General features: G+C 46.8%; 2 protein-coding genes across 4 annotated transcripts in view; one reads left to right on the forward strand and one right to left on the reverse strand.

Moving 5' to 3' along the window:
• Positions 1-15,283, forward strand: part of CERS4 (ceramide synthase 4) — a 32,214-nt gene extending 16,931 nt beyond the window's left edge. For all 3 annotated transcript variants that reach the window (XM_084763441.1, XM_084763440.1, XM_084763442.1), the window contains 10 exons: positions 5,974-6,147; positions 7,501-7,618; positions 9,388-9,506; positions 9,822-9,879; positions 10,660-10,710; positions 11,250-11,342; positions 11,583-11,711; positions 12,243-12,349; positions 14,566-14,722; positions 14,821-15,283. In XM_084763441.1, the coding sequence (XP_084619567.1) occupies positions 5,975-6,147; positions 7,501-7,618; positions 9,388-9,506; positions 9,822-9,879; positions 10,660-10,710; positions 11,250-11,342; positions 11,583-11,711; positions 12,243-12,349; positions 14,566-14,722; positions 14,821-14,997 (1,182 nt within the window). In that variant the 5' untranslated portion in view covers position 5,974 and the 3' untranslated portion in view covers positions 14,998-15,283. The remainder of the gene's footprint in view (positions 1-5,973; positions 6,148-7,500; positions 7,619-9,387; positions 9,507-9,821; positions 9,880-10,659; positions 10,711-11,249; positions 11,343-11,582; positions 11,712-12,242; positions 12,350-14,565; positions 14,723-14,820) is intronic.
• Positions 15,284-19,165: 3,882 nt separating this feature from the next.
• On the reverse strand, positions 19,166-22,356 carry LOC311585926 (vomeronasal type-2 receptor 116-like). The gene has a single exon (XM_084761672.1). It carries the CDS (start codon positions 21,597-21,599, stop codon positions 20,757-20,759), a length of 843 nt encoding a protein of 280 aa, XP_084617798.1. The 5' UTR covers positions 21,600-22,356; the 3' UTR covers positions 19,166-20,756.
• Between the last annotated feature and the right edge of the window lie 3,971 nt (positions 22,357-26,327).

A 26,327-nucleotide genomic window follows, 5' to 3' on the forward strand; every position in this document is an offset into this window, starting at 1 on the left:
GGACACCATTTGATCTGAGAGACGGATTTCCTGGAGCTTACAGGAATCCTTTTATGTTCACAAAGGGAGATAAATTTCAGACACATTAGCACCATCACTGTTTGAAACCTGCAGTGAAATACACATTGTTAGACGTGAACACATTGTAGGAAAAGGGTAGTAGATATACATAGCATAGTACAGGCTTGGGAAAAGAACTTTGTGTTAAGAGCACAAACACTCCGAGATGAGGTTAGGGAAGGCAGAAGCCCTTTTGGCCTCTGTGGAACAGTAAAAAAAAAAAAAAAAAAAAAAAAAAAAAAAAAAGGAAATTTAAAATCTTGGAACTGTATTAGGATCATAGAGTGGAATGATTTACCATAATTAGATTAATAAATCAGAGCTCCACTGATCAGTCTCAAGACTCTGAACAGTTAATACAATAGCACAGTTAACAGGAAGAAATGAAGCATTTGTTTAGACACGTTGACCTTCGTAACTTAACATTTACCAACAACAGGTTCTTAAAACACCTTCTTGGAGACTTTAAGCAATAGGTGAAATTGATCGTCAAAGTTTGGTCTCCTGCATGTGAAGAGGCTGGGAAGGTACGTGAAGTCTCCCGTGATAGAAGCTGGCCATGTGACTATGTAACCCGCGTCTGAATTTGAAACAGGCCTGTGGCATTATCCTGTTCGGTGAGGCTGCTGTATTTAAGAGCCATCTGTACTCTACCACTTCAAGAAGCTTGAAGGCTGGAAATGTGTACAGCTCCTGTGCTGGTTGAACCTCCAGTGACCAGACACAGAGAACAAGCCTGCATGTGAGCAGTGACATTCATAAGCCACATTTGTCAACAGGCTAGGCAGTGGTTGTAGCAGCTGTGAGACCGGGGTCTCCTTTTCGCTGAATCTGAAACAGGTCCCTGCCAGAGCTGGCTCAGGCTGGACCCCAGCGGGAAGGGCCATGCACATCTGTATTTCCCTCAGGGGTAGTGGCTAAGGCCTGGAGTAGAGCTTGTTATAACAGAGCCTGTCCTGTCGGGGAAGGCTCCTTTCGGGTTGTAAAGATTTTACCAGTTCTTTTTATGGGGCTTAGGACACATACTCAGCCTTTTAATTAAAATGGTAATGAGACTACAGTCTTGTCTATCTTAAGAATATTTAAATAGACAGCTTTGTTTATAGTTTAATCTCTCAAGTTGGAACGTTAAAAAAAAAACAAGTACATAAAAGAGAACAGAACAGTTTTTGTATGACCAATAATATCACATTTAGAATTTTAGGCTAAACATGGTTTAAGGCAATGGTTGAACATCTAATATTGTAAACACATGAATGTTAATACAGTAGAACATTATAGGACAACTTAAAAAACTGTATCAAACCCAGTAGCCAGGAAGCCTGTAGTTGAGTCCAGGTTAGTTGGTGACAGGAGAAATAGCATTTATTTATTTGTCAATTATCCTGTGTGTGAGGAGGCTGGAATTGGGATTTAGGAGTGGATCTGTGGGTGGGTGGGCGAGCGGGTCTGTGATGGAAAGAGAGGATTCTAGTGGTTTTTATTGGGTAATCTGGTAAGGATCACCCCTTATTATAACCAGAAGGGCCTCCCCGATGTTTGGCGCCAAATGTTAAAAGTGAGCGGCGAGGTTAGAGGTGAACAGTGGAGCTGTACAGAGGGATGGAATCACACCACGCAACAGATCCACTTAAGAGGTTTAATTAGGAGATACAGAAACTGTCTCTGGAGACGCACGGTGGGGGCGGCGGGAGGGGAGAGAGAGAAATTAAAGAGAGAGGATAGAGGGAGGAAAAGAGGAGGGAGAGAGAGAGAGAGAGAGAGGTAAAGAAGTAGAGAGAGAGAGAGAGAGAGAGAGAGAGAGAGAGAGAGAGAGCGCACCACATGGAGGGTGTCTTTTATATGTCCCAGGGCAGGGCCACGCTCCTGTGGCAGGTAAGCAGTGACATCACAGGTAGGCAGACTGAAGCTGAGTCCTAACAATGAGTGCTTGCCTAGCATCTAAGGGGCCATAGGACTTGTCTCAGCACTGAAGATATAATAATAATAATAATAATTATTATTATTGTTGTTGTTATTTATTATAAATAATTAATATTTATTATAATTATTATTATTATCATTATCATTATCATAGTAGCTGTGATGATGAATGACTTATCTCAGCATTTGGGAAATGGAGGCAAGACTGGGGAAGATTTTGCCTTTTAAAGCATAGGGCTGGGATGTGGCTCCACAGTGGATCTTGTACTAGCATTCTCTAGTGAGGAGCTGGAATTGTATAGCTCAGCTGTAAAGAGTCTCTACCAGGGGTGTGGACCTGCCTAGAATTCTCCAATCAGAGACTGGAGGCATGGTTTTGTAGTAGAGCATAGGCTTAGAATCCACTACTATGGATCTGAGAGTGTTATTCAGTGATAGAGTTGTCAGCATCCTGCCCCAGTCTGCCTAGCAACCTATGATGTCATTACCTACCTGTTACTATGTGTACCCCTCCCCACGATTATAAAAAGGGCAAACTCATCTCTTTCTCTCTTGTTCTCTCCCCCCTCTCTCTCCCTCTTTCCATCCCTCCCTCCCCCTCCCTTCCCCTGCAACATTGATCGCCCTCCCTTCCTTCTCTCCCTATGCTTCTACAATAAATCTTCTACCATGTATCTGTTGTGGTGAGCATTTTACATTTCATATTTCAAGAGTCCCTTCCTAGAATCCCCCAGTGAGGAACTAGGGTCATGGCTTAGTGGTACAGTGCTGGTCTAGGGCTGGGGTTATGGCTCTATAGTAGATTGCCTGCTTAGAATCTCCCAGTGAGGGGCTGATGATGTGTTTCATTGGCAGACATTTTCCTAGTCTGGCTAAGGCTCTGGGTTCCACTCCCAGAATTGGGAGTGGGGTGGTAGGGGTGGAGGTTGAAGAAGAAAAATCATTCAAGGCTTCATTGATGACTCAATGGGTAAAGTGCTTACTGTGCAAACGAGAAGACTTGAATTCAAGTCCCCAGCACTCACAGACATGCCTGTAATGCCAGTGCTGGGGATTAGAGGCAGGAGAATCTCTAGTGCCCACTGGGTAGTCACTTGTCCAGACAACTGCTGAGCTGTAGGTGCAGTGACAGATCCTGTCTCAAAAAATTAAGTGGAAAACAATTCAGTGAGATCCCTAGTGTCTGTCTCTGGGCTCCACAGGTACATGCACGAGCTTATGGATAGACACATGCCCGTGTCTGCATATAGCACCCACAATATCCAGAGGCTGCCACGTGCCAGTGACGCCCCCCCCAGTCTTTCTCAAACCACTTCCCTCCCCCAAATCTTATTTCTGGGGATCATTACTGCCACTGTCACTCATGCTCACACTGCTCTAGGCATCATTGTTAACTTCCTACTTGGAAGGAACCACTGTGGACCCCATTTACAGATGGGAAAACTGAGATGCAGAGAGATGAACTCATCCACTCCCAGGGTTACATAACCGGTAAACGACTGAGCCAGGAGTTCAACCAGGATGGAGTGTTTATGAGCTGATGACTTACCACCTCCTATGCCCCACCTCTATTCTGTTCTAGCCCTCACCGTAGCCCAGGAAAGTAGGGCTTTGTTATATTCATTTTTCAGATTGGGCATATGGGCTGTGAGGAGAGCTGCAGAGCTGCATTTTCAAAGAAGAAAGTGAAAAATGAGGAACCCTGAAGCCCTTCAATTGACTTCCTCAAGAGTGGCTGCTTAGAATCCCTGGGGCAGGAGCCGAGGGTGGGGCTCAGCTGTACGATTTAGCTTTGATGCTGGAAAAGCCAATATTCAGGTTCTCCCAGGAACTTCCAGGGGGAGGCCAGCCTGGCTGGCACCTTGATTTGAGCCCAGTGAGACCCATTTGGAACTTCTGACCTACAGAACGGCTGGATAACCAGTTTGCAAGAGTAGCCACAGGAAGCCGACCTTAGGATCCTAGATTTTTTTTTTTTTGGCCTAATTTCGAATTTTATGTTGATAGCATTTTGTGTAGGCAGTATGTGCTAGTGTGTGTGTGAAGTGCTTTTGAGGTTTGGGGAGGGAGGAGGAGAGAGGGTATTGAGGACATCTGAAGCCCCAGGCATTGATTTTGTTATCTCTTTCTTGCTTTGCCATTGTGAATTTGATTTTTGTCTTTTGAGTTAGGGTCTTACATAGTCCAGGCTGGCCCCAAACTCAGTATGCAGCCAAGGGAATGGCCTTGAACTTTGGATCTCCTGCCTTTAATCTCTCTTTCCCTTTTTCTCTTTTTCTCTTTCTCTTTCTCTTTCTTTCTTCCTTCCTCTTTCTTTCTTTCTTTCTTTCTTTCTTTCTTTCTTTCTTTCTTTCTTTCTTTCTTTCTAGACAGGGTTTCTTTGTGTAACAGCCCTGGCTGTCCTAGACTTGCTTTGTAGACCAGGCTGGCCTCAAACTCAGAGATCCACTTGCCTCTGCCTCCTGAGTGCTGGGATTAAAGGAGTGTGCCACCACGCCTGGCTGCCTTTTAATCTCTTGAGTGGTGGGATTCCAGAAACACACCACCACGCCCACTTTGGTGAGGTGATTTGTTTTTCTTTGCATATGTGGTGTGCATAATTGTGTATGCATGTTTACATGTGTGTAAGAGTGCAAATACGAATGTGAGCATGTCCGTCTAGGGGCTCCTGCTTGACGTCACGTGCCTTTTTCAATTCCTCACCATCTCATTCATCCATGGAAGGTCTATTTTTGGGACCGAGCTTGCTGTTTCAGCTATGTTGGGGATGTCTTTGTCTCCGCCTCCCATGAGCTAGGATTACAGATGCGCTGCATGTCCACTTGGCTTTTATGTGGTTCGTTATAGTCAATTTTATCTTGAAAATAAAGAATAACAAAACAAAACAATGCCCCCCTAAACAAACAAACCAACCAACCAGAGACAAGATCACACAAACAGATATCAAGCCTCAGTTAAGTGATCTTACCCCTGTGACAAAACATGTATTATAAACAGTTTCAGGGGAGAAAGGTATGTCCTGGGTTACTATTTGAGGAGTGTGTCATTACATCATGGTGGGAGGGTACGGTGGAGCAGAGCAGTTTGAGGCATGGCGACCAGGAAGCAGCAGCAGCAGAATAGAAGAAGGGCTCCAAGATAGGGCGGTCCCAAGGATGTGCCACCTCCAAAGGCTCTTCTTCCATTTTGCTGTATCCTAATACTGTGCATCCGTTGAGGATTAGCCCTGGGGTAGGTCGAACCTCCAGGATCTAACTGCGGAAATGCTTTCGTAGACAAACCGGAAATATCACTAACTTTTAGAAGAGTTACTTATTTTGTGTGTGTGTGTGTGTGTGTGTGTCTTAGTTACTGTTCTGTTGCCGTGATGAAACACCACGACCAAGGCAACTTGTAGAAGACGGTATTTAGTTGAGGCTTGCGCACAGTTTCAGAAGGCTAGTTCATGATCACCGTGGTGCGGGAGCGGAGCGCGGCAGCCAGCGGGTACTGAAGCAGCAGCCGAGAGCTTACATCCTGACTGCAGGCAGGGAGAGACACTGGGCCTGGAGCGGGCTTTGACAACTCTCAGTGACTTCCTCCAAAATTCTTCTCACCAACCAGGACCCAGCATTCAAATAGATCTGACTATGGGGGCGGTCTCACTCAGACCACTACAATGTGTATGGGACCACGTGGGTGCATTGCCTGCCAGAGCCAGAAGAAGGCATTGACGCCCGCCCACCCCCCTCCGCGCCCCCCCCCCCCCCCCGCCCTGGAATTGGAGTTGCATGTGGTTGTTAGCCGCTGGGTGGGAGGTGGGAATTGAACCTGGGTCCTCTGGAAGAGCATCCGGTGCTCTGAACCACTGAGCCATCTCTTCAGTGTTTCCCCCCTCTTCTGACCTTTCTTCAAGCGGAGTGCTCTGTTGGCTCAGGAGATCCGGCCCCCTCCCACTCCCACTCCCTTTGACGTGAGTTGGTTGGCGTTTACCTGCTTGTGTTTCCACAGCATGTTGTACAACTTGATCGAGTGGCTGTGGCAGGATGTGTACTGGTTGCCACCCAATAGAACATGGGCAGAGCTGGAAGATCGAGATGGCATGGTGTTCGCCCACCCTCACCACATGCTTGCTGCCTTGCCAGTGGCTCTGGTCCTCATGGTTGTGCGCATCATCTTTGAGAGGTGAGTGCCATTCTGTGGCTGGTGTGTGTGTGTGTGTGTGTGTGTGTGTGTGTGTGTGTGAGTGTGTGTGAGTGAGTGTGTATGTATGTGTGGTGTGTGTGTGTGTATGTGTGCATGTGTGCGTGTGTGTGTGTGTGTGTGTGTGTGTGTGTGTGTGTGTGCACGTGTGTGTGTGTGTACCACGAACATGCATGTGGCCACAGAGGCCAGAAAACAGTGTCAGATCCTCTGAAGCTCCAGTGACAGGTGACTGTGAGCAACCTGATGTGGGTGCTGGGATCCAAACTACAGCCCTCTGGAAACACACAGCAAGTGTTCTTCACTGCCGAGCCCTCTCCTTAGTCCCTTGAACATCTTGTTTTCCTGTCTCCACTCCTAAGTGTTGGATGACAGGCTTCCACTACCACTCCCGGTTTGTGGAGTGCAGGGGACGGAACCCAGGGCTTTGTACGAGCTAGGCAGACATTCTGCCAACCAAGTGGCATCTCCAGACCTCCAGAATTCTTCTAAGGCTGTGTTCCAAGGAGTCCTAGACAGAGCCCTAGGTCATTCTCAAGAGGCTACCTTTCAGGTCCTGTCCCTGAGCAGAAGGGCATCTTTGTGGTTTCTATTCATCAAGGGGTTCCTGAACACTCTCTGCCTCTGGAACACAGGCCAGATATGAGGGACCCAAGGAACTTTCATTGAAGCTATATTTACCTCATAGACCTAGAAAAAAGTGCGCGCGCTCACACACACACACACACACACACACACACACACACACACACACACACATCCTGGAGATGGCGTTCAGCCTCTGTCTGTGGTCTTGGGGCTCCCTCTTGTGGGCAGTGTGGGGCCAGATGAACCAGGTACCTTCACTGGAGTTGGGATTGCGGGATGGGATGTCAGACTTAACAGGGAGCAATCCTTGCCCCCTCCCCCCCTTCCCTTGAGGAAAAGGAGACTGACGGAGGGAGACGAAGACCCAAGTGCCTAGGACAGGTGGGGTGAGAAAGACTTTCATTCTGGTTGAGGGTGAGGGAAGGAACCTGGCTTCCCTATGAGTTGTCCTGAGCACCCTTCTCCTGAGGAGGAAGCTAGTGTCTTCTCTTACAGTTGGTCTGATGCATGCAGTATCCAGGTAAACCCTTTCAGCCTTGAGGAATTAAGGCTAGGAGTAGTGGCAGAAAATTTTGTGTCCTGCCCATGTGGGTGTTCCGTCTCTGGGCTTCCAAACCCTCTGTTCGGATAGATTTGAACCATGTTGACGGGGCTCATCCAAGCCTCAGATTTCCTCATTATACTCCTGCTTTATATAGTCACATCCTTTAATCTGAGTTCTACTGGTTTTGTCTCCCTTGCACTCAGATTCTTGGCCTTGCCCCTGAGCCAGTGGATAGGTATACGGGATCGAATCAGGAGACAGATAAATCCCAACCCGGTGCTGGAGAAATACTACCTCAGGAAGGAGAAGAGACCGGTGGAGGTGAGGCTCCGCCCCCCCCCCCCCCCACATCCTCTTGACATCTGCATAGAGATGGCCTGGGATTCAGGCATATAGAAAGTGGTGTGTGGCCCTTATAGCAAGCAGGGCAGAGACCTTCGACCCATAAGTGCCCCGCCCTACATTCAACTGGTGTCCACAGATTCTTTGGTATGTGAGGCTCCTTCCCTCTGTCTCCTAGTTTATGAGGCCTCATCCCTCCCAGCTGTGCTGAGACTAATGGGCCAGTCCCGTGGGTCTTAAAGCCACTTCTGTCCCAGCAGCAGGCTGCCCTTCCTAGTCTCAGGTTCCCTAGGTCTTGAGGTCCTGTTCTCCAGAAATGCAATGCCACCCTGTCTCCCCTTTCAGGCTTCCTGGGTTATGAGGCCCCACCCTTCCTGGTCTCCCTGTGACCTGGAGGAATCTACCCTTGAAAGACTCCAGGCTTGAAATTGTCCAAATGTCCCTTACTTAGCCTTCCTGGGGACATGAAGACCTACCTTTCCTGGTCACCCTGAGACTTGAAGGCCCCACTGATTTCAGGTTCCCCAGGGTTTGAAACTCTGACACCCCCATCCTTCCTGGGTCGTGAGTCCCTGTACCTCTAGGCTTCCTGGGGCCTGAGGCTGTGCCTCTTTTTCCCAGGCTCCTTGGGCACAAGGTCCTACCCCCAAGAGGCTTCCTAGGTTAGGAAGCCCTCAACTCTTAGCCTGGAACATCAGCCTTATGGTCACTCAATAAGCACATTCTGGAATTATGATAAGAAGAATAGGTTTCTTCTCTGTTCTGGGGAGGGACAAGATGTCTCTGTTCCAGTGGAGTGGCTGGAATGCCAGAAGCAGCCCTGTGCCTGCCTCTGTTCCCATCCTTGGTGTGGCCACCCAGTTGCCTGGTTTGAGTCAGGTTCTGTCCGGTAAGGTGGAAGTGAAGACAGTGTCCCCTGGCTGGGGACAGGGTCATTTCTATAGAGCAGCAGACAGCTTAAATGCCTGCCTAGGGTAGCACCCTAGTCTGCTTTCCGTTGCTGTGCTAAAAACACTAAGCGCAGAAGGAGATGGAGAAGAAAGGGTTCATTCATTTCAGCGTGTACTTTTAGGTAACGGTCCATCACTGAGGGAGGAAAGGGCAGGAAGTCAAGGCCGGAACTGAAGCAGAGGCCATGGAAAAATACTGCTTACTGGTTTGCTCCCTCTGGCTTGTGCTCAGCCAGATTGCTTAACACAGCTCAGGCCCATCTGCCCAGGCATGGTACCTGCCTCATCAGTCAGTAGTCAAGATAGTACCTCAAAGACACGGCCACCAAAAGTTGACCAATACAAAATCAACCGGGTAGGGTGAGACTCAACCGCCCCTGGGGTGGGGGTGGGGGTGGGGGTGGGGGGAGTGGGGATGGTGGTTCAGGAAACCCCATCCCTCATCCTCGTAATTTTTGTTTTTCCTCCTGGTGTGTGGGATGCAACACAAAGCTACCTCGCCCATTCTTAATGTCACACTCCCCCAGTGACCCGCCTAATTCTATGAGTAGGGCTTAGTCCTCTTAATGTCTAGCGTTCTGGCAGTCTCTCTCCCAAGCCTCCTCTCTCTCTCTCTCTCTCTCTCTCTCTCTCTCTCTCTCTCTCTCTCTCTCTCTCTCTCTAGTAGACCCAGCCACTCTGTGGGGGGAAGATCTAAAGCTTCAGGGAATCACAGTGGGATCATTGCATCCAGAGACGAAGGGTAGGAAAGCAGCACTAGGCCTGTATAAGCTTTGTCTCTCATTCTTTCCTTCTCAGGCCCAGATGGTCCTTCTGGCTGCCCAGTGTGGCCTCACGCTGCGGCAGACTCAGTGCTGGTTCAGAAGACGTCGGAACCAGGACATGCCTTACCTGTCCAAGAAATTCTGTGAAGCTAGGTAATTGCGGGGTGCAGGGGAGGGAAAGTCCGTCGGAATGGCGAGACCCCATTCCTCCTAGCCTGCCTGGGCAAGGAGGCGCCATCCTTGCAAACCTAGGTGGATAATGGAGCCCTGCCTCTCCCAGCCTGACTGGGTGATGAGGTTTCTCCCTTCTTGGTACTTGTTGAGGGCCTTCCCTTCCCAGACTCCCTGGGATGTGAGGCCACACCCCCTTTCAGCCTCCCTGGCAGATGTGGTTCTGCCTCTGGGGCCTGGACACTGCTCTTTGGGCAGATGCCTCACTAGCTTCCCCTCTCTCCCCCGCCCTTGTAGCTGGAGGTTTGTCTTCTATTTGTGTTCCTTCGTGGGTAGCATCACAGTCTTCTATCACGTGAGTAAACCCAAAGGGTCACCTATCCCCCATAAGCTCCTACATACAGGTGCTTACTGAAGGCCTACTGTGCACCAGGAGCCGCTCATCTTCAGTGAGCGGACCTGCTGGGGAGGAGTGGGAGGAGGCCTGAGCTACCGTGGAGGAGAGAACACGTCGTCCTAGTTTCTTTTTCTGCTGTTGTAATAAAATATCCCGACAAGGGAGACTGGCTCTGTTCTGCAGCTCAGTTCGCGGTTCGGGGTTCCAGTCCGTCATAGCCCGGGAAGTAACTTGAGGGAGTTGGGTACACCCATCGTCATGGTTACACAGCGAGGAGGGGCACGGATGCTAGTGTCCATCCAGTCTAAGGGCCACCCCATGAAATAGTGCTACCCGTGTTCAGGATAGTTCTTTCCATCTCAAATAACCCCATTGAGAGAAGTCGCTCGTGTAGGGCGTGCCCACAGACCAACCTAATCTCGGCAGTCCCTCACCGAGGCCGCAGTCCCAGGTGATTTCTCAGTTGTGTCAAGCTGACGGTTGAAAACCGGTCATCAGACTTTTTAACACTCAAGGGTTGAAGCAGAAGGGTCGTGAATTTGAGGGCAATGTGGACCACATAGTGCAACCCTTGCTGGAAAAATATAGAAAAGCAGGGCAGAGTGGAATTGGTACTTAGAAGGCCATGGAAGCCTGGCTCATGGGTTGGGGATGGGGATGGGGGAGGGGTTTCAGATCCCAGTGTAGGAGGCTGGCTTTTGCCTTTGGAGAGCTTGAGATTCCCTTGTTCCTTCCTAGGAGCCATGGTTGTGGACACTGACATTGTGCTGGGAAAATTACCCAGCCCAGGTGAGTGCCGGGGATGGTGGAGAAGCTCGGCTCTTGTGGTCACAGGCTAAAGAATCACAGCTGTCTAGCTGATGAAGCCTTGGCCCCAGCACCTGCTTCCCTAACCCTGCCTCAGGGCTGAGGACCCACCCTTTCTAGTATTCTTGGTCCCTGAGACCCTGACTCTCACAGCCTCTCTAGGATGTGAGGCTTCACTCCTCCTCAGGCTTTCAGGCAGTTAAGATGGTTCCCTTTCAACTTTCCAGAGACTCAACCCCTTCCCCATAACTCCCCCATAGAGCTCCCCCTCCCTCCATAACTTGTCTGGTTGTGGTCCCTAGTCCCCCCTGGTCTCCTGGGACTTGAAGATTTTTGCCTCAACTCCCTGAGCCACGAAGCCCCAATCTCTTGATCACCTCCAGGGATGGGGAGTGCATGCTTTACTTAGTTACTAGTCAAGTGTCGAGGGTTTTGGGCAAACCTGGGAGAATCTCCATCCAAGGCCCTTTCAGGTAGGAATCTGTATATTTCACAGCTAATCTTTTCTTCCCCTGTTGTAGATCCTGACTCCCGCCTTGTACTGGTGGTACCTCCTGGAGCTGAGCTTCTACATGTCACTGCTAATGTCTCTGCCCTTCGACATCAAACGCAAGGTGAGTTAATGAGCTAAGAGTCCAGCTGGGTACCATGTGGGAGATGCCTCCCAATCTCTGGGCAAGGACTGTGTGGGATGGATTGACTTCAATGTTGTACCCCGAGGTGCCTTTGATTCCTGGCAAAAAGGTATGGGTTCCAGAGGCCTTATGGATCTCCTGAAAAAAGGCTTGCTTCCAGGCATGTGGCCCTCTCGCCAAACAGGCTTTGTCCTGGTGGTGACCTACTGTTTTCTGCAGGACTTCATGGAGCAGGTGTTGCACCACTTTGTGGCCGTGGGCCTGCTGAGTTTCTCCTACAGCACCAACTTGCTGCGCATTGGTGCTGTGATAATGCTGCTGCATGACTGCTCCGACTACTTGCTGGAGGTAGGGTCACCTTTACACTTGCCCTGCCATCCGGCTCTTTTCCTGACCATGGGGAGGAGGCCCCTACCACAACTGGGCTATCTAAGGATACCCTGTTCTTCCTAATCTGCTAGAGGGATAAGGCTCTGCCCCTCCCCAACCTTGCTGAGAGATAAGACCAGGCCCCCCCCCCCCCCCCCCGCCCTCTCCCTTTAGTTTCCCTGAGACGCAAGGCCTATTCCCTCTTGGTCTCTGGGACAGGAAGTCCTCATCCCTGTCTGACCCCCTTTGGTTGTGAGGCCCTGCCCCTCCCCCCACTCCCCACCCCCACCCCCAGCCTTTCAGGTACTAGAGGCCCCATGTCCTAGTCTTCCTGGAGATGAAATCTTCTGTCTCTGTCTTTGCCCTTCCTAGGTAGTTCTGGAGATATGGCCTTACCCCCAGTTCACTTGAACTCACCCCATAGTTTCTTGTCCCCAAGTTGAGGATCCCCTTCATCTGGTCCACCACTTTCTTGGTCCTAAGTGTATTTCTCTTTACTGCTCTCTCCAGGCTGGTAAGATGTTGAACTATGCTAAATTTCGGCGATCGTGCAACGTTGTCTTCGTCATCTTCTCCTTAATGTTCTTCTACACTCGCCTCATATACTTACCCACCCAGTGAGTCCCGAGGGCTTAGGGAGAGGGGAGGGGGTGTGTCCAGGATGCAGGCATGCCTCACTCCTGTTGCCCTACCTCAGGGAACTGGATGTGTTGCCTGGGATTTGTTTTTCCAGAGCTCAGCATATGCAAAGGCCCAGAGGTAAGAGAAACAAAGAACCGAGTGCAGCGCTGTGCAGGGCACTCCCGGAACAGGAAAAGAGAGAGCAGGAAGCTGTCCAAGTGCCTGGTCATTAAAATTGTCTAGTAACTATCTTCTCCTTTTGATAATGCGTTGAGTCTGGAGTGTGTGTGTGTGTGTGTGTGTGTGTGTGTGTGTGTGTGTGTGAAGAAATATCAGAGAGAGCAACGCAGATGACTGGCCTCCTGGAGCTAGCTGATGTCAGTGAGGAAAAGGTAGATAGACCAACAAGCAGAATACAAACAAGGCTTATGGAAGCGACGAGGAGGTAAAACTAGGAAGTGTGCAGGAAGTAGGCGTGTAGGTAGTTGGCCTTGGATGAATATTTCTTCAGAGACATTGCAGTGACAGCTGTCATATATAGAGAGAATGAATGGGGCTCGAGAACCTTAGAGGAAGATGGTCCAGGTGGAGGGAACAGCATATGCAGAGGCTCTGAGGCTAGACTGTGTTCCAGTGTTGGGAGAACAGAAGAAGTGAGTTCATGTGGTTGGAAGAGAGAGAGAAAGATAAGGTGAATACAGGTGGGTGACCAGGGCAGGTCGTGAAGGACGTTATGGATGTTATGTGCAGGGAGGTGGGAGCCATGGAGGGCTGAGGGCAGATGGTGGGAGTCTAGGGGCAAATAGACGAACCAGAGCAGCCGAGAGAAGGAGACCAGATCAAATAGACACCATCAGGGCTAGGAGAAACTTCAGGAGGCGTCAGGAGCCCAGCTGCTTTGTGCTGATTTGGGGGGCCTGTGCCCCTTTGTAGACATAGAGGAGACAAGTGGTATGCTAGGCTGAACTTTCTGGAAGGGCAGGTTATAAATGCAGGAATGGCCAGCTTGTGGTAGGCATTTGCAGCAGAAGGCTGGATGGTGTCATCTGGGGATAAGGTATGGATCCAAGCCAATTCCTGGAGCTCCCTGATGTTTGTGGGAGACTAATGGAGAATGTATGAGATGTGAAGACTGCAGGTGTAGCAAAGTCTGGTGGTGAGGAATTTGCCTAGTGCCTGTTAGGTGTAGGGTTGGTGATGAGAGAGAGTGAAAGAAGCAGACAGGGAATGCAAGGGGAGAAAGAAAAGGGGAAAAGAAAGGCAATAAAGGGAGAAGATGGAGGAAAACATGGAAGAAGGAAGATGAAAAGGAGAGAGGAGGAGGAGGAGGAAAAAGATGAAAGAGAAGAAAAAAGGAATTGGAAGTTATTGAAGAAAACGGAGGAGGGGGAGTGTGGAGGAGGAAGAAGAGAAGGGGGATAGGTGGAGGAGGAAGAGATGAGTGTGGAGGAGGGAGGAAGGAGAGGAGGAGGGAGAGAGATGAGAGTGGAGGAGGGAGGAAGGAGAGGAGGAGGGAGGGAGATGAGAGTGGAGGAGGGAGGAAGGAGAGGAGGAGGGAGGGAGATGAGAGTGGAGGAGGGAGGAAGGAGAGGAGGAGGGAGGGAGATGAGAGTGGAGGAGGGAGGAAGGAGAGGAGGAGGAGGGAAGAGGTAAGTGTGGAGGAGGAGAGAGAGGTGTGGGCTCCTAGAAGGCACAAGAGTCAGAAGGGGGAAAGAAATGAAGTAGCCAGGGGGCAGAGATTGATCAATGGTGTCTGCTTGGCTTTTCCTTTTTTTCATATGAAATAACAGCAGGGTGGTTTTAATGATCAAGGGTGTGTGGTAGGAAACAAGAGCTGTGACCTTGCAGAGAGATGGTTTAGCCCGAGCTGGGGAACAGCAGGCAAGGGGTGGAGGTGGAGGAACAGCAGGCTCAGGAACGTTGTGTCTGACTGGTCTACGTAGAGTTACTGCGTCTCTAAAGAGAGATGGATAACCATAAAGGGTCACCCAGGAGGGCCAGTGGGACATTAGATACTGCCTTGGAGTTTGCAGTCCAGAAACGCCAGTTGACAAACTTGTAGGTTCCACTGACTTAGCATAAGCAGGCGAAGAGAGATACCATCTTAGGATGGGGGAACTAGGGAAGTTCAGGAGCACAGAAAGTCCATGCAGATTCCTAGGAATGGCAAGCTATACCAAATGGTGAAACCCCTCCCTGCTTCCTGTTTTAGGGTCATGTACTCCACTCTGTTTGAATCCATCGAGAATTCGGGACCCTTCTTTGCCTACTACTTCTTTAATGTGCTCCTGGTGATACTGCAGATTCTTCACCTGTACTGGTTCAGCCTCATTCTACGCATGCTCTTTAGTTTCCTAAAGAGTGGTCAGGTACGGAGAACTGACCAGGTCAGCCCCCAGCAGAGCCCCTCCCTGCCCCCCCCCCCCCCCCGTTCCTTTCTGACCCTTAGCACCATCTGCTTTCACAGATGAAGAGTGACATTCGTAGTGATGTGGAAGAATCAGACTCCAGCAGTGACGAGGCAGTCCCCCAAGATCTCCAGCTGAAGAATAAGGTGGCTCAAGCATCTGGAGCATCCGTCACCAATGGCGTGAGGAGCCGGGCAGTGGGGCATCTGACCAATGGGCACACCCAGACCACATAGACAACTTAGGACTGAAGTTCAAGGGTTGCCTCCAGCAACCGTGGATATCTGGATGCTGGGCTGGTGACCCTGGGAGACAGGGAAGTCCTACCCCAAGATAGGAAGAGGACTGATGATCTGTTTCCATCGCGTCCCTTCTGTCCCTTTCAGTTTATCCCTTTGGGCAACTGGACAGAGCCTGGGAGAGCAGTTGTCCTCTGTAGCTTGCCACAGCCACCCTCAGGCTGTAGCCTGCCGGCTGTGGGGGAGCCTTGGCTCCAAGGACCAATAAAAACTTCAACAGAGATGGATTTTCTGCCTGAGAGCTTGGGTTCCCTTCACAGCTCGTCCTCTTCACTACTTACTCTGTTGGCAGGTGTTCCTCACTGCCACATGAAGATTTGTGTCCACTCTTGCCCACCTAGCACTACATACAGTGTGAAGATAATCCCTGCCCTTCAGTCACCACCTTTAACTTCTCCTCCAGAGTAGCCCTCCAGGACACTGGCGTTAGCTGATATAGGCCTGCTTATAGGAAAGAAGTTACTAAGCTTCGACGCAGCTCCTCTGTCTGAGCTTACATAGCTTTCTTGGTCAAGCCAGAGTATAGAACAGAGACCTGTGCATGTCCCTTGCTTAAATCAACCTCCAGCCCCACCCAGCGTCATCATATTCCCTTGGGACAGTGGCGACCCAAGGGTCGGTGGGAAATCACCGTCTTCAGGAGTGCCATAGGAAAAGATCCTCCTCTAAGATGGAGACTTGGTGACTGACCAGTGTTACTTAACTCAGAAATCAAAGCCACAGCATCCGTGTATGGTTAGACCATGCCATCTTTGGGAGTATGCAAGAGGACCCGAGTGTCATGGGAGAGAGAGAGAGAGAGAGAGAGAGAGAGAGAGAGAGAGAGAGAGAGAGGGGAGAGAGTGCCATCTCAGGAGACATCCAAAATTAAATGCTCTGGGACAAAGCAGAGCCTAGCATGGCAGTCCATGACTGTCGCCTGACACCAGGGAGGAAGAAGTCAATGGGCTGGGATACAAAGCAGGGTCCAGTCTCCAAGCAAACAATGGGAGGGGTTGTCAAGGAACAGGTCCCTTAGAAGAGAAAAGTTGGGCAAATATCTGAGACAGAAACAGCTATGAAGAAAATGATAAAACAGGGGCGGGGGCAAGGGGAGGAGAATGAGGGGCAACTCCGGGTGCAGAGCAGGGTGGTAAGACGGGATGTAGATTTTGGGACAATATGAGATAAAAGATGAGAAATGTGGCATCTGTCGAGATAACCGTTCAGGGGAAACAAAAGTAATGCAAGCAGAGCCTGCGTAGAGACGTGTGGAAAAGCGAGGAAGAGAAGGCCACAGTAAGGAAAGGGAAAAGGCAGCAGGGCGGGGAGATGAAACGAGGGCAAAGGAAAGAAGAAAGAGAAGAATGTTGTAGATCGTGCATGGATGAGAGAGCAGGAAGAGAGCAGGAAGGAGCATTTCAGAAAGAAAGTGGAGGGGCACTGATGAGACCGACAGCTTCCCAGAGAACTTGAGGCCCGGAAATAGGTATGGGCCACCAGGTTGAAACCACAGTACTCTGGATACTGAGGCAGGGGGGTGAAAGGCTTGAGGCAAGCCCCGAAGGAGAACCCACCTAGAAAAGCGACCAGAACAAACAGAGTGGACACCCATAGAGGTACAACGATACATGGACACAACGGGATTATTTCGTAAAGCGGTAAAGAATAAGTCATGACGGTGGCAGAAAATGGATGCAACTGGGAATCATGTTTGGGAGAATAAGCCACACTCAGACAAATATTGAATGTTTCCTTTCATGCGAAACTTAGATTGGACATATAAATATTTGTGTATATGTGTGGATTTTTTTTTGCATTTGTACGTTTAGAGGTCATGAAAACAACAGGGATTAGAAGAGGGAGGAAGCAATCTTTAGAGAGACGAAGAAGGTAATCCATGTGACGTGGAAACAGAAAGGTAACAAACCAACCAGGAAGGGACAGCGCCAGAGAGGGGCACAGGAAGTGTAATGAATAAGTGAAGGAGAACAAAATACAACGACTCATGTGTATGAAGATGTCATGATGAAACCTGTTACTTTTCTATGTAAATGTAAAAAAAAATAAAAAATATATAGGACCGATAAACTTAAAATACACACCGACCTTACTAATAACCTTAGTATAGAGTAATGCTGGATTCTTAAAATAGGATCAGTAGTTGTGACAGGTAACCTCCGTTGTCAGCTTGACGAAATCAAGAACCACCTGGGAAGTGAGCCTCTAGGCACACCTGTAAGAGAGTATTTTAATTAAGTTAATTGGAGTGAAAAGACCACTGCAGGCGGCACTGCTTCCTGCTAAGAAGAAAGTGTATAGCCAAATATGATTGCTAATAAGGATTGGATGGAATGTTCTGTAGGTGTATGCTAAGTCCATCTGATCTACAGTGTAGTTTAACTCTGCTGTGTCTTGGCTGGACTATTAGTTTGGATGACCCGTCTATATGAAAGTTTGGTGTTGCTAGACCTTCTACGCAGATGTTGCCCAATGGGCAGCCCAGGCTTCATGTGGGTCCCCCTAGTAAGGGGAGCAGGGGCTGTCTCTGACATGGACTCTGTTGCCTGCTTTTTGATTACTTCTCCTTGGCGGAGCTGCCTCCCCAGGCCACATGGGAAGAGGACGGGCTCAATCCTGATGCGACGTGATATACTCGGGTGGGCTGGTAGGGGGAGGCTCCCTTTTCTGAGGAGTAAGGGAGGGCGGATGGAGGGGAGAAGGATGGAAGGTGGGACCAGGAGGAGAGGAGGCAGGGACGGGGGCTACAGTCAGGATGTAAAGTGAATAAATGAATAAATAAATAAATAAATAAATAAATAAATAAAGTTTGGTATTAAATCTACTTAATAATATCATCTAAGGACCTGTTTGTTTGGTTTTTTTTTTCCATTTGATGTTTATTTTATGAAGCTGGAGCCCTAAAATTTGGTGTGTTTGGTTGTAATGCCCTCGATTGAATGTTTTCCTCCAGGGATGTGTGTTTCTTGGAGGCATTGTAGAGTTGGATCTAGTTTTTTTTTTTTTTTTTCTTGAACTTATGAGTAAATTTTATTTTCATTTTATAAGAATTATTTAGTTGATGGGCGGTCTCGGTGCACACCTTTAATTCCAGCACTTGGGAAGGAAAGGCAGGTGGATGTCTATGAGTTTGAGGACAGCATGGTCAGTGGAGCAAGTTCCAGGACAGCCAGGGCTACACAAAGAAATCCTGTTTCAAAAGGCAAGACAACAACAACAACAACAACAAGAATTTAGAGCTTGAAGTTTACACGAACATCAAGAGGTTGGCACAGGGGTTTTATTATTCCCTTTCCCTTTCCCTGTCATGTGTTAGACCCTGCCACCATCAGTTTCCTACAACCCACATGGACACATCCTCACCCAAAGTCCACATTTCACATTATGTTCATATTTCCTTCTTGTTCTAATTTTTTTTAATTTAATACAAGATTTTATCTGTAGCCCAGGCTACCTTTCAACTTGCCATTCCGACAGCCCCCCAACTGCTGCAGTTACTACATGCATCCACCATTACACCAAACAGGCATCATACGTTCAGTGGGTATTGGCAAATGCGTAATAACCTATGTTCACCACTGAAATACCACACAGAGTCATTTTAGAGCCCCAGTCCTCCATGCTCTTCTTCATCGCCTCTTCCTCATTCCCAACCCCCTGTCAAGCCATGACCTTCCACCGTCTCCATGCTGTTCCGATGTAGCTTTCCATCCAGTCAACCAGTCCGTACCTCTTTATTGGAGAGTTGAGGCACCACACATAGGTTATTATTGAAAAATCTCTACTAATTTCTGTCATGTTTGTTGGCTGGATAATTTGTTTGTTCTTTATGTTGTCCTGCGTTAGTATCTGGATTACTCTGTTGCATATAATAGGCTCTTTCCAGCTCTCTTTTGTTCATCTGCTCATGATATCTATTCTTCCTGTTCTCTGGTGACTATAATTTCTTCTTCTGTAGCTTATAGTATTCCTTTAGTGTCATCTGCAGTGCTGGCTTGGTGGTCAGGACACCCCCCCCACCAGTTGTGTTTATCTTGAAATATCCTTATTTTTAAATTTAGAAGACCACTTGGCTATCATAGGCTTGACTGGAAATTATCTGCTTTTGAGACTTGAAATAATAGGTCATTTCATGACTTCTGGGTTTCTGATGGTTTGCTTTTGTAGGTGAGTTGGCGTTTTTCCTTTGCAGCATTTAATATTGTTTCTTTGCTACATGTTTTTGACATCTTGACTATAATGTGCCATGGAGAGGTTCTTCTCTGGTCATGTCTACTTGGGGTTCTGAATGCTGCTTGTGTTTGAAAGTCTGCCTCTTCTTACAGGCTTCAGACATTTTCTGCCTTAAGGTTATCGAATGGATCTCCTGCAGTTCTGGTGTTCACTTCACTCCTATCATGTGGTTCTTGGGCTTGGTCTTTCTTGGACATTATGGTCATGTTTTGTTTACTGGTGTCTATATTTCTCTACCCTTCTCCATCCCAATTGACATTTTTTTCTGTTTCTTTGAGTCCCTTGTTGATGCTTCCCACTGTGGTTTTTTGTTTTGCTTTTTATTTTCAACACTTTTGTCCCTCCTCATCTCAGTCTCATTGCTTAAGTTTTCTTCCATGTTGCTGATTTTTTTTTCATCTTTCTTCCTGCCTTTTTCTTTTGTGTTGATGACTTTCTCTGTATGTCCTGTATTGGATTAATTTGTTGGTAAGTATCTGCTTTCAGGTCATTGATCTTTTTTTTTTTTTTTTTTTTAACAAGAAAGCTTCTGATATAGTCAACTGATATTTTATTTATTTCAGAATGTTGAGTTCACCAGTTGAGTTATGCCCCTCTGGGGGAAACTATATTGCCTTCCTTTTTAATGTTTCTTGTATCTTGTGTTGGAGTCTGCATGTCTGCTGGTTTATATATCTCTTCTGAATTTTGGGGAGGTAGTGGTGGTGGTAAACATCATCAACAACTTAGACCATAGGGAAAGTAAGGACAAGCAGTTTGCCGGTCTCTCTGCCATTCTCCAAAGTCTGAAACCTCCAGAAGTTGGCCCAACACCCAGTCTTTTTCCATTGTGATTTTCATTACATGCTTAGTAGGATATTAACCACTGTATAAAACAGTGTAGAAGTTACTCAAAACATTAAATGTAGAACCACCATTCAATGAAACCATAGCACTCTTGGATAGTACGATGACCGGAGAACGTCGACAGAGATATTTGCACATTCATGCTTGTTGTTGTACTTGGATGGTAGCTGAGAAAAGGAAAGATGCTAGAGATTCATCAACAGATGAATAGACAAAGTAAATGTGGAGCATATTTACAGTGGCATTTATTCAGCTTTTAAAAAGACTAAAGTTATGGCATTTAAGAGGAATTTTATGGAACTGGAAGTTGTTAAATCAAGCAACTTAAGCCATATTCCTAAGTATAAATACTACAGGTGGCTGGAGTTCTTTCTCTTTCTTCAGTATGAAAGTAGAATGTGGCCAAGAGAGGGGAGAAAGTGAGGGAGGTGGGAGTAATGAAACACATCTATGAATATAGAAATATTGTTTTAAGATAAGGAACAGGAGGATGTAGATAGAAGGGATAGGGTATCAGTTTATGAGGGGGAGGATGAATAGGGACAAAATATATGTATGAAAATCCAATAGTGAAATCTCCTTCGTGTTCCAACTTGAAAACTTAATTTGAAAATGTATTAAGCCTTGTACCTATACTGTATTTTGTCCTTGAGACCCCGGATGGAGTTCCTTTGTGGTCTTAAGAAAATGATGTAGCACTTAGGGGCAAAGATGCAGCCTAGCAGCCCTGCACTGGAGACCAAGATGGAGAAGACCTCCACAGCCACCATGGCTTTGCCCTTGGTGCTGTGGTAGACAGGGAGGAAGGTGGCCCAGACGCTGCAGAACACCAGCATGCTGAATGTCAGGAGCTTGGCTTCATTGAAGGTGTCAGGCAGGTTCCTGGCCAAGAAAGCCATGGTGAAACTACCCAGAGCCAGAGCCCCCAGGTATCCCAGCACACAGTAGAAAGCAGTGACCGAGCCCTTGTTGCACATGATGATGATGTGCTCATGTTCGGAGTGTGCATCTATGTCAATGAAGGGGGGAGATGTTCCCAGCCAGATCCCACACAAGATGATTTGGATCAAGGTGCAGATGGGAACAATGAAGTTCGGTGCCCGCGTTACCAACAACCACCTGATTCTTTTTCCGGGAGCAGTGACCTTGAAGGCCAGAACCACAGTGATAGTTTTGGCTAAGACAGTGGAAACAGCAATGGTGAACACGACTCCAAATGTAGTCTGCTGTAGGATGCAGGTGGCTGTGCTGGGATGGCCAATGAAGAGAAAAGAACAGAGAAAACAGAAGTTGAGGGCGACGAGCAGGATGTAGCTGAGAGCGCGGTTATTTGCCTTCACGATGGGCGTGTCCTGCCGCTTCAGGAAGATGCCGAGAACTAGTGTTGACAGTGCAGAGAGGCACGAGGCCATGCAGGACAGACCTAGCCCCATGGGATCGTCATAATCCAGGAAGGTCATAGATTTTTGGAGGCAGTGATTTTGCTCTGTGTTGGCGTATTGATGATCCAGACACTGTATGCATTGATCCACACCTGGTGAAAATGGGTATTTTTTTTTTCTTACTTCATGTTCATTATTTTTCTTTGGTTTACAGCCCCTCTCCTTCACCCAGGCATTTGAGTAGGTTAGTCTAACAGCCCTCCTTTGTTACTAATAAAAGAAGGCCTTGTGGAGAATAATGTGATGACTGCCTGCCTATTGCCTGCATCACGACATGGACAAAGTTACAAGTTCTCATCCTAATTCAACTATATGTTGTTTTGGCAACTTGACTTTGGATCTCCAGAACCCACCTTAAGGCTGGATGCAGCAGCACAAACATTGCTATCCCTGCGCACCCCTATAGTGAGATGAGAGACAGATAGAACACTTCTCGGGAGCTCATGGGACATCTAGCCTGGCAAAGGCATCTGTGAAGAGACGTGGTCTCAAGCCAAGTGGAAGGTTGACGACTGAGTCCCCAATCTCATATGTGCACTGTGGCATAGGCACACCCACTCACATGGTTCAGTCCCCACGCGCGTACCCCGTCCCCCTCTCGATTTTGACATTTTAGTGAGGTAAGAAATGGCTTCTGGCCAGGTGGTAGTTGTGCACGCTTTTAATGCTAACACTTGGGAGGCAGAGGCAGGCAGATCTCTAGGAGTTTGAGGCCAGCCTGGTCTACAGAGTTCTAGGACAGCCAAGGGTACACAGAGAAAACCTGTCTTGAAAAACAAAATTAAACAAAACTACAACAACAAAAAAACAACCGAAAAAAATCAAACCATACCAAACCAACCAACCAACCAACCAAGCAAAACAAAGAAAGTGGGAAGAAGAAGAAGAAGAAGAAGAAGAAGAAGAAGAAGAAGAAGAAGAAGAAGAAGAAGAAGAAGAAGATGATGAAATGGCTTCTGAAGTTCTTGTAATGGTGTTCTAAAGTGTAGATCTTCAGTGAACCAGCCTCTCTGGTTGCTTTTCTCCTGTCTGAAGGAGTTTTAGTAAGTAAATTATTTGCCATATGATCGCACATATCTGTAGTCCTTGCACTCAGGAGGTGGGGCCAGGAGGAATAGGAGTACAAGGCCAGACTTGGCTACTTGGCAAGGTAGGGGACAGCCTGGGCTTTATGAGATCTTCTCTGAAAACAACAACAACCAACAAGAAGGGAATGCGTGAAGGCATTAATATAAAAATGTAGACAATTCTCTTCATTTATAGACATTGGATTATTTTTCTTATTAAGATTTATTTTTTAAAAAGAATATTTAAAACCTTTAATTATGTGTATGTATATGGGCTTGTGCACATGATTGCAGGTGCCTGTAGAGGCCAGACGAAGGCATCATGTACTGTGGAATTAGGGTTATAGATTGTTGGGAGCCGCCAAATGTGGGTGCTTTGAACTGAATTCAGGTCTGGAAGAGCAGCAAGTGGTCTTACCAGCCAAGTTGGTGCTCCAATCTCAGGTAGTGGGCTCTTGATAATTTAAATTTATTGTTGGGGCAATTGTTACATTTTATTTGCTTTCTGTTAAATTTGCCTAGAATTTCAAATATGTGGATGAGAAGTTATTTATACTACACTTCACATTATTAAAAACTTCAATGACTCCACTTTCAGTATTAATATTTTTTCAGTTATTCTTCTGCTGGTTATCAAACTTCTAAACAGTTCATAAAATTTAGTTTAAAATATTTATTTTTAATTTTTAAAGTTCTCTCGGTGTTTTTCTGTATGTGTATATGTTTGCATATCATGTGCACATAGTTCCCTGAAGACCAGAAGAGGGTGTTGGGTATTTCTTGAACTAGAGTTATAAATACTTGTGAGTCTCCATGTGGGTACTGGGAATTGAAGTCTCATTTTCTTCATTATCTTTTTCTTCTGTAATTTTCTGAAGATATTCTCTTGTTAATTTTTCTCTTACACTATTGTTGTATTTGATATCCCATTCCTTTTTTAGTTTTATCTGAAAGTTTCATTTGTAGAGCTTCATCTTTTTTTTATTAAGCACAATTAATAAATAAGATGTATACCATGTGGACATGCATTTGCTTTTGGATTTGTTTCTGAAGATATTTTTATCTGCATTTTCTATATTTGAGTGGTGATGTTTTCAGTGTTGGGAGTCTTTATAACGTGCTCTCTCTCTCTCTCTCTCTCTCTCTCTCTCTCTCTCTCTCTCTCTCTCTGTGTGTGTGTGTGTGTATGTGTGTGTGTGTGTGTGTGTGTGTGTGTGTGTGTGTGTGTGTGTGTGCACGCTCTACATATCTAGTCTGGCCCAATTTAGCAAGCTTCAAGTTCAATGAGAGATGATCCGGTCTCAAAAAAGAAGGTGGAGCGTGATTGAAGATGACATCCAACATCATCCTCTAGTCTCTATACAGATGTGTACAATCACCCACACATGAACACACACACACACACACACACACACACACACACACACACACACAGAGAGAGAGAGAGAGAGAGAGAGAGAACCTGCACTACTAATACCACCACATACCACTATCACCACTGTATTTGAGATTGTAAAAACCTTGGTTCTCCTATTGCTGAAGTCTAACCCATTTCCTAAGAAAGCAAGCACCTACAGAACCCCTTGAACATCCACAAAAGCTGCCCTGAACTCTTAATTCAGTGTACATCGACATACTTAGGTAAAAGCTGAAGGGTGCCAGCGGAAAAGCAGTCATAGCTTTAACAAAAAATATCCAATGGCAGGGTAAGGCAAGACTGTTTAGTGTGGAAAAGCACTTGCTCTGCAAGCCTGACAACTTGAGTTCTATTCCTAAACCTGCAAAAAGGTAAAGAGAGAACTGATCTTCCACAATTGTCTTTTTATTTTCACATGCATGTGTGTTGTTTTGGTTTGCATAAGAATAGCACCCATAAGCTCACCTATTTGGATACTTAGTCATTAGCGAATGGCAATACTTGAGTAATATTAGCCTTGTTGCGAGAAATGTGCAGCTCGGGGTAGGTTTTGAGGTTTCCAAATCCCATGCCAGGTCTTTCTACTGCCTGTGGCTCCAAATGTAGAATTCTCAACTTTCTCCAGCACCATGACTGTTTGTGTTCCACCATATTTCTCACCATGATGATAATGACTTAACCCTCTGAAACTTAGGGCAAGCCCCAGTTAAGTGCTTTCCTTTATAAGGGTTGCTATGGTCATGGTGTCTCTTCACAGTAGAACAATGACCAAGACTGAAGTTGATAACAAGATTGGGGTGTTGCTGTGATTGGCCTGACCATGTTTGTTGTAGCAATGTGGAAGACTTTGAGACTAATTTGGGGCTAAATCAAAGTGATTTATATTCATGGTATTGGCAGAGGAGATTTCAAGACTGTGTTACATGACTGTTATAGACTATAGAAAATTTTGAAGTTGGACTAAATGCATTTGCAATATAATATGGCTACAATCTTAGAGGGGGGCAGAGAGTAGAATCTTTGTTCTGGGGAGCAGTTTGGACCTAAACCTCCTAAGAATTATGTACTGTGGGGAATTCAGACTCATAGAATGAGGTGAAAAGTGCTTCCCTTGAAAACAGATGAAAAATATTTTTAGAAACCTTTCTGAGTCTGGGGGACTAGAGCACCGCCTGTGCTTTAAGCCAGGAGTCAAGTGTGAGGCTTCTAGGGATGAGCATGTTTGTTCTTCTTCCCTCTCCCTGCATGGGTCTTTGAAGATCTGTCGCCCCTTGCCTATATTCAGAGGTATCTGGAGAAACATACCTTAAAGGAACATTTGCCCTGACTTCAGGGTGGCTAAAAATCTGAAATAATCTTTGTCTCATTCCAGATCACCACCAGTTCCTCCCAGTATGTCAAGAAGCAGAGAGGAATTCAAATACTTTTAGGTTCAAATCACTTCTGCTAACCAGCTCTTGTTTGCCCAAACTTGAAAGAGACACAGTGTGTGGGTGTGAGTGGGAAACTGCCCAGTCATTCTTTGTGTGTTGCACGTAGCCTCAGAGGACAGAGAGGAGCACTGATGAGCATGGGCTGCAGTCCTCTAAGCCCTGTGATAGCATTCAGAAATGTCAGTGTGAAGGTACTTTATTTGATACTAAAACAATGACAACAACAATAATGACTTGCATTATTATATTATTAAAATAATATCAATAAAACCAACAAATTATTATTGATTAATAAATTATTAAAATAATGTAATAATTGTTATTATTGTTTTTCTCCAAGAGAGGGTTTCTTTGTGTAGCCTTGGCTGTCTTGGACTCACTTTGTAGACCAAGCTGGCCTCAAAATCACAGAGACCCACCTGTCTTTGCCTCCACAAGTGCTAGGATAGCATGCATTGGTCACTGTGCTCGGCTGATACTAATATTATTTCTAAAACAAGTTCTCATAAAACAAGCTCTGACTGTCCTGGGACTTGTCATGTAAATCAGACTGATTGTAAATTCACAGAGACCTGCCTACTGCTGCCTCCTGAGTGCAGAAGTTGTGCTCCATTATACTGCTTAACATTCTTTATCTTACTCAGGAGGACAATTTTAACAGGGCAGCCAGACCCTATGACAGATGGCCCTAACCACTCAAATTAAAGGTCAGCTTCTAAGTAGAAGCCATACTTCAATGACTCAACAAAATCCCCAGTAACTAGGAAGAGTCCCTGAACAAGTAGCCAATCCTGAATCCCCCCATCCCATCCCCATACACTGATTTACC

Source organism: Acomys minous (genome assembly GCF_964271855.1).
Source record: "Acomys minous genome assembly, chromosome: 16".
Taxonomy (NCBI): domain Eukaryota; kingdom Metazoa; phylum Chordata; class Mammalia; order Rodentia; family Muridae; genus Acomys; species Acomys minous.

What these genes read in the sequence shown, in the direction of transcription:
- LOC311585926 (XM_084761672.1), bottom strand. Translation starts at nt 21,599, where the DNA reads ATGACCTTCCTGGATTATGACGATCCCATGGGGCTAGGTCTGTCCTGC.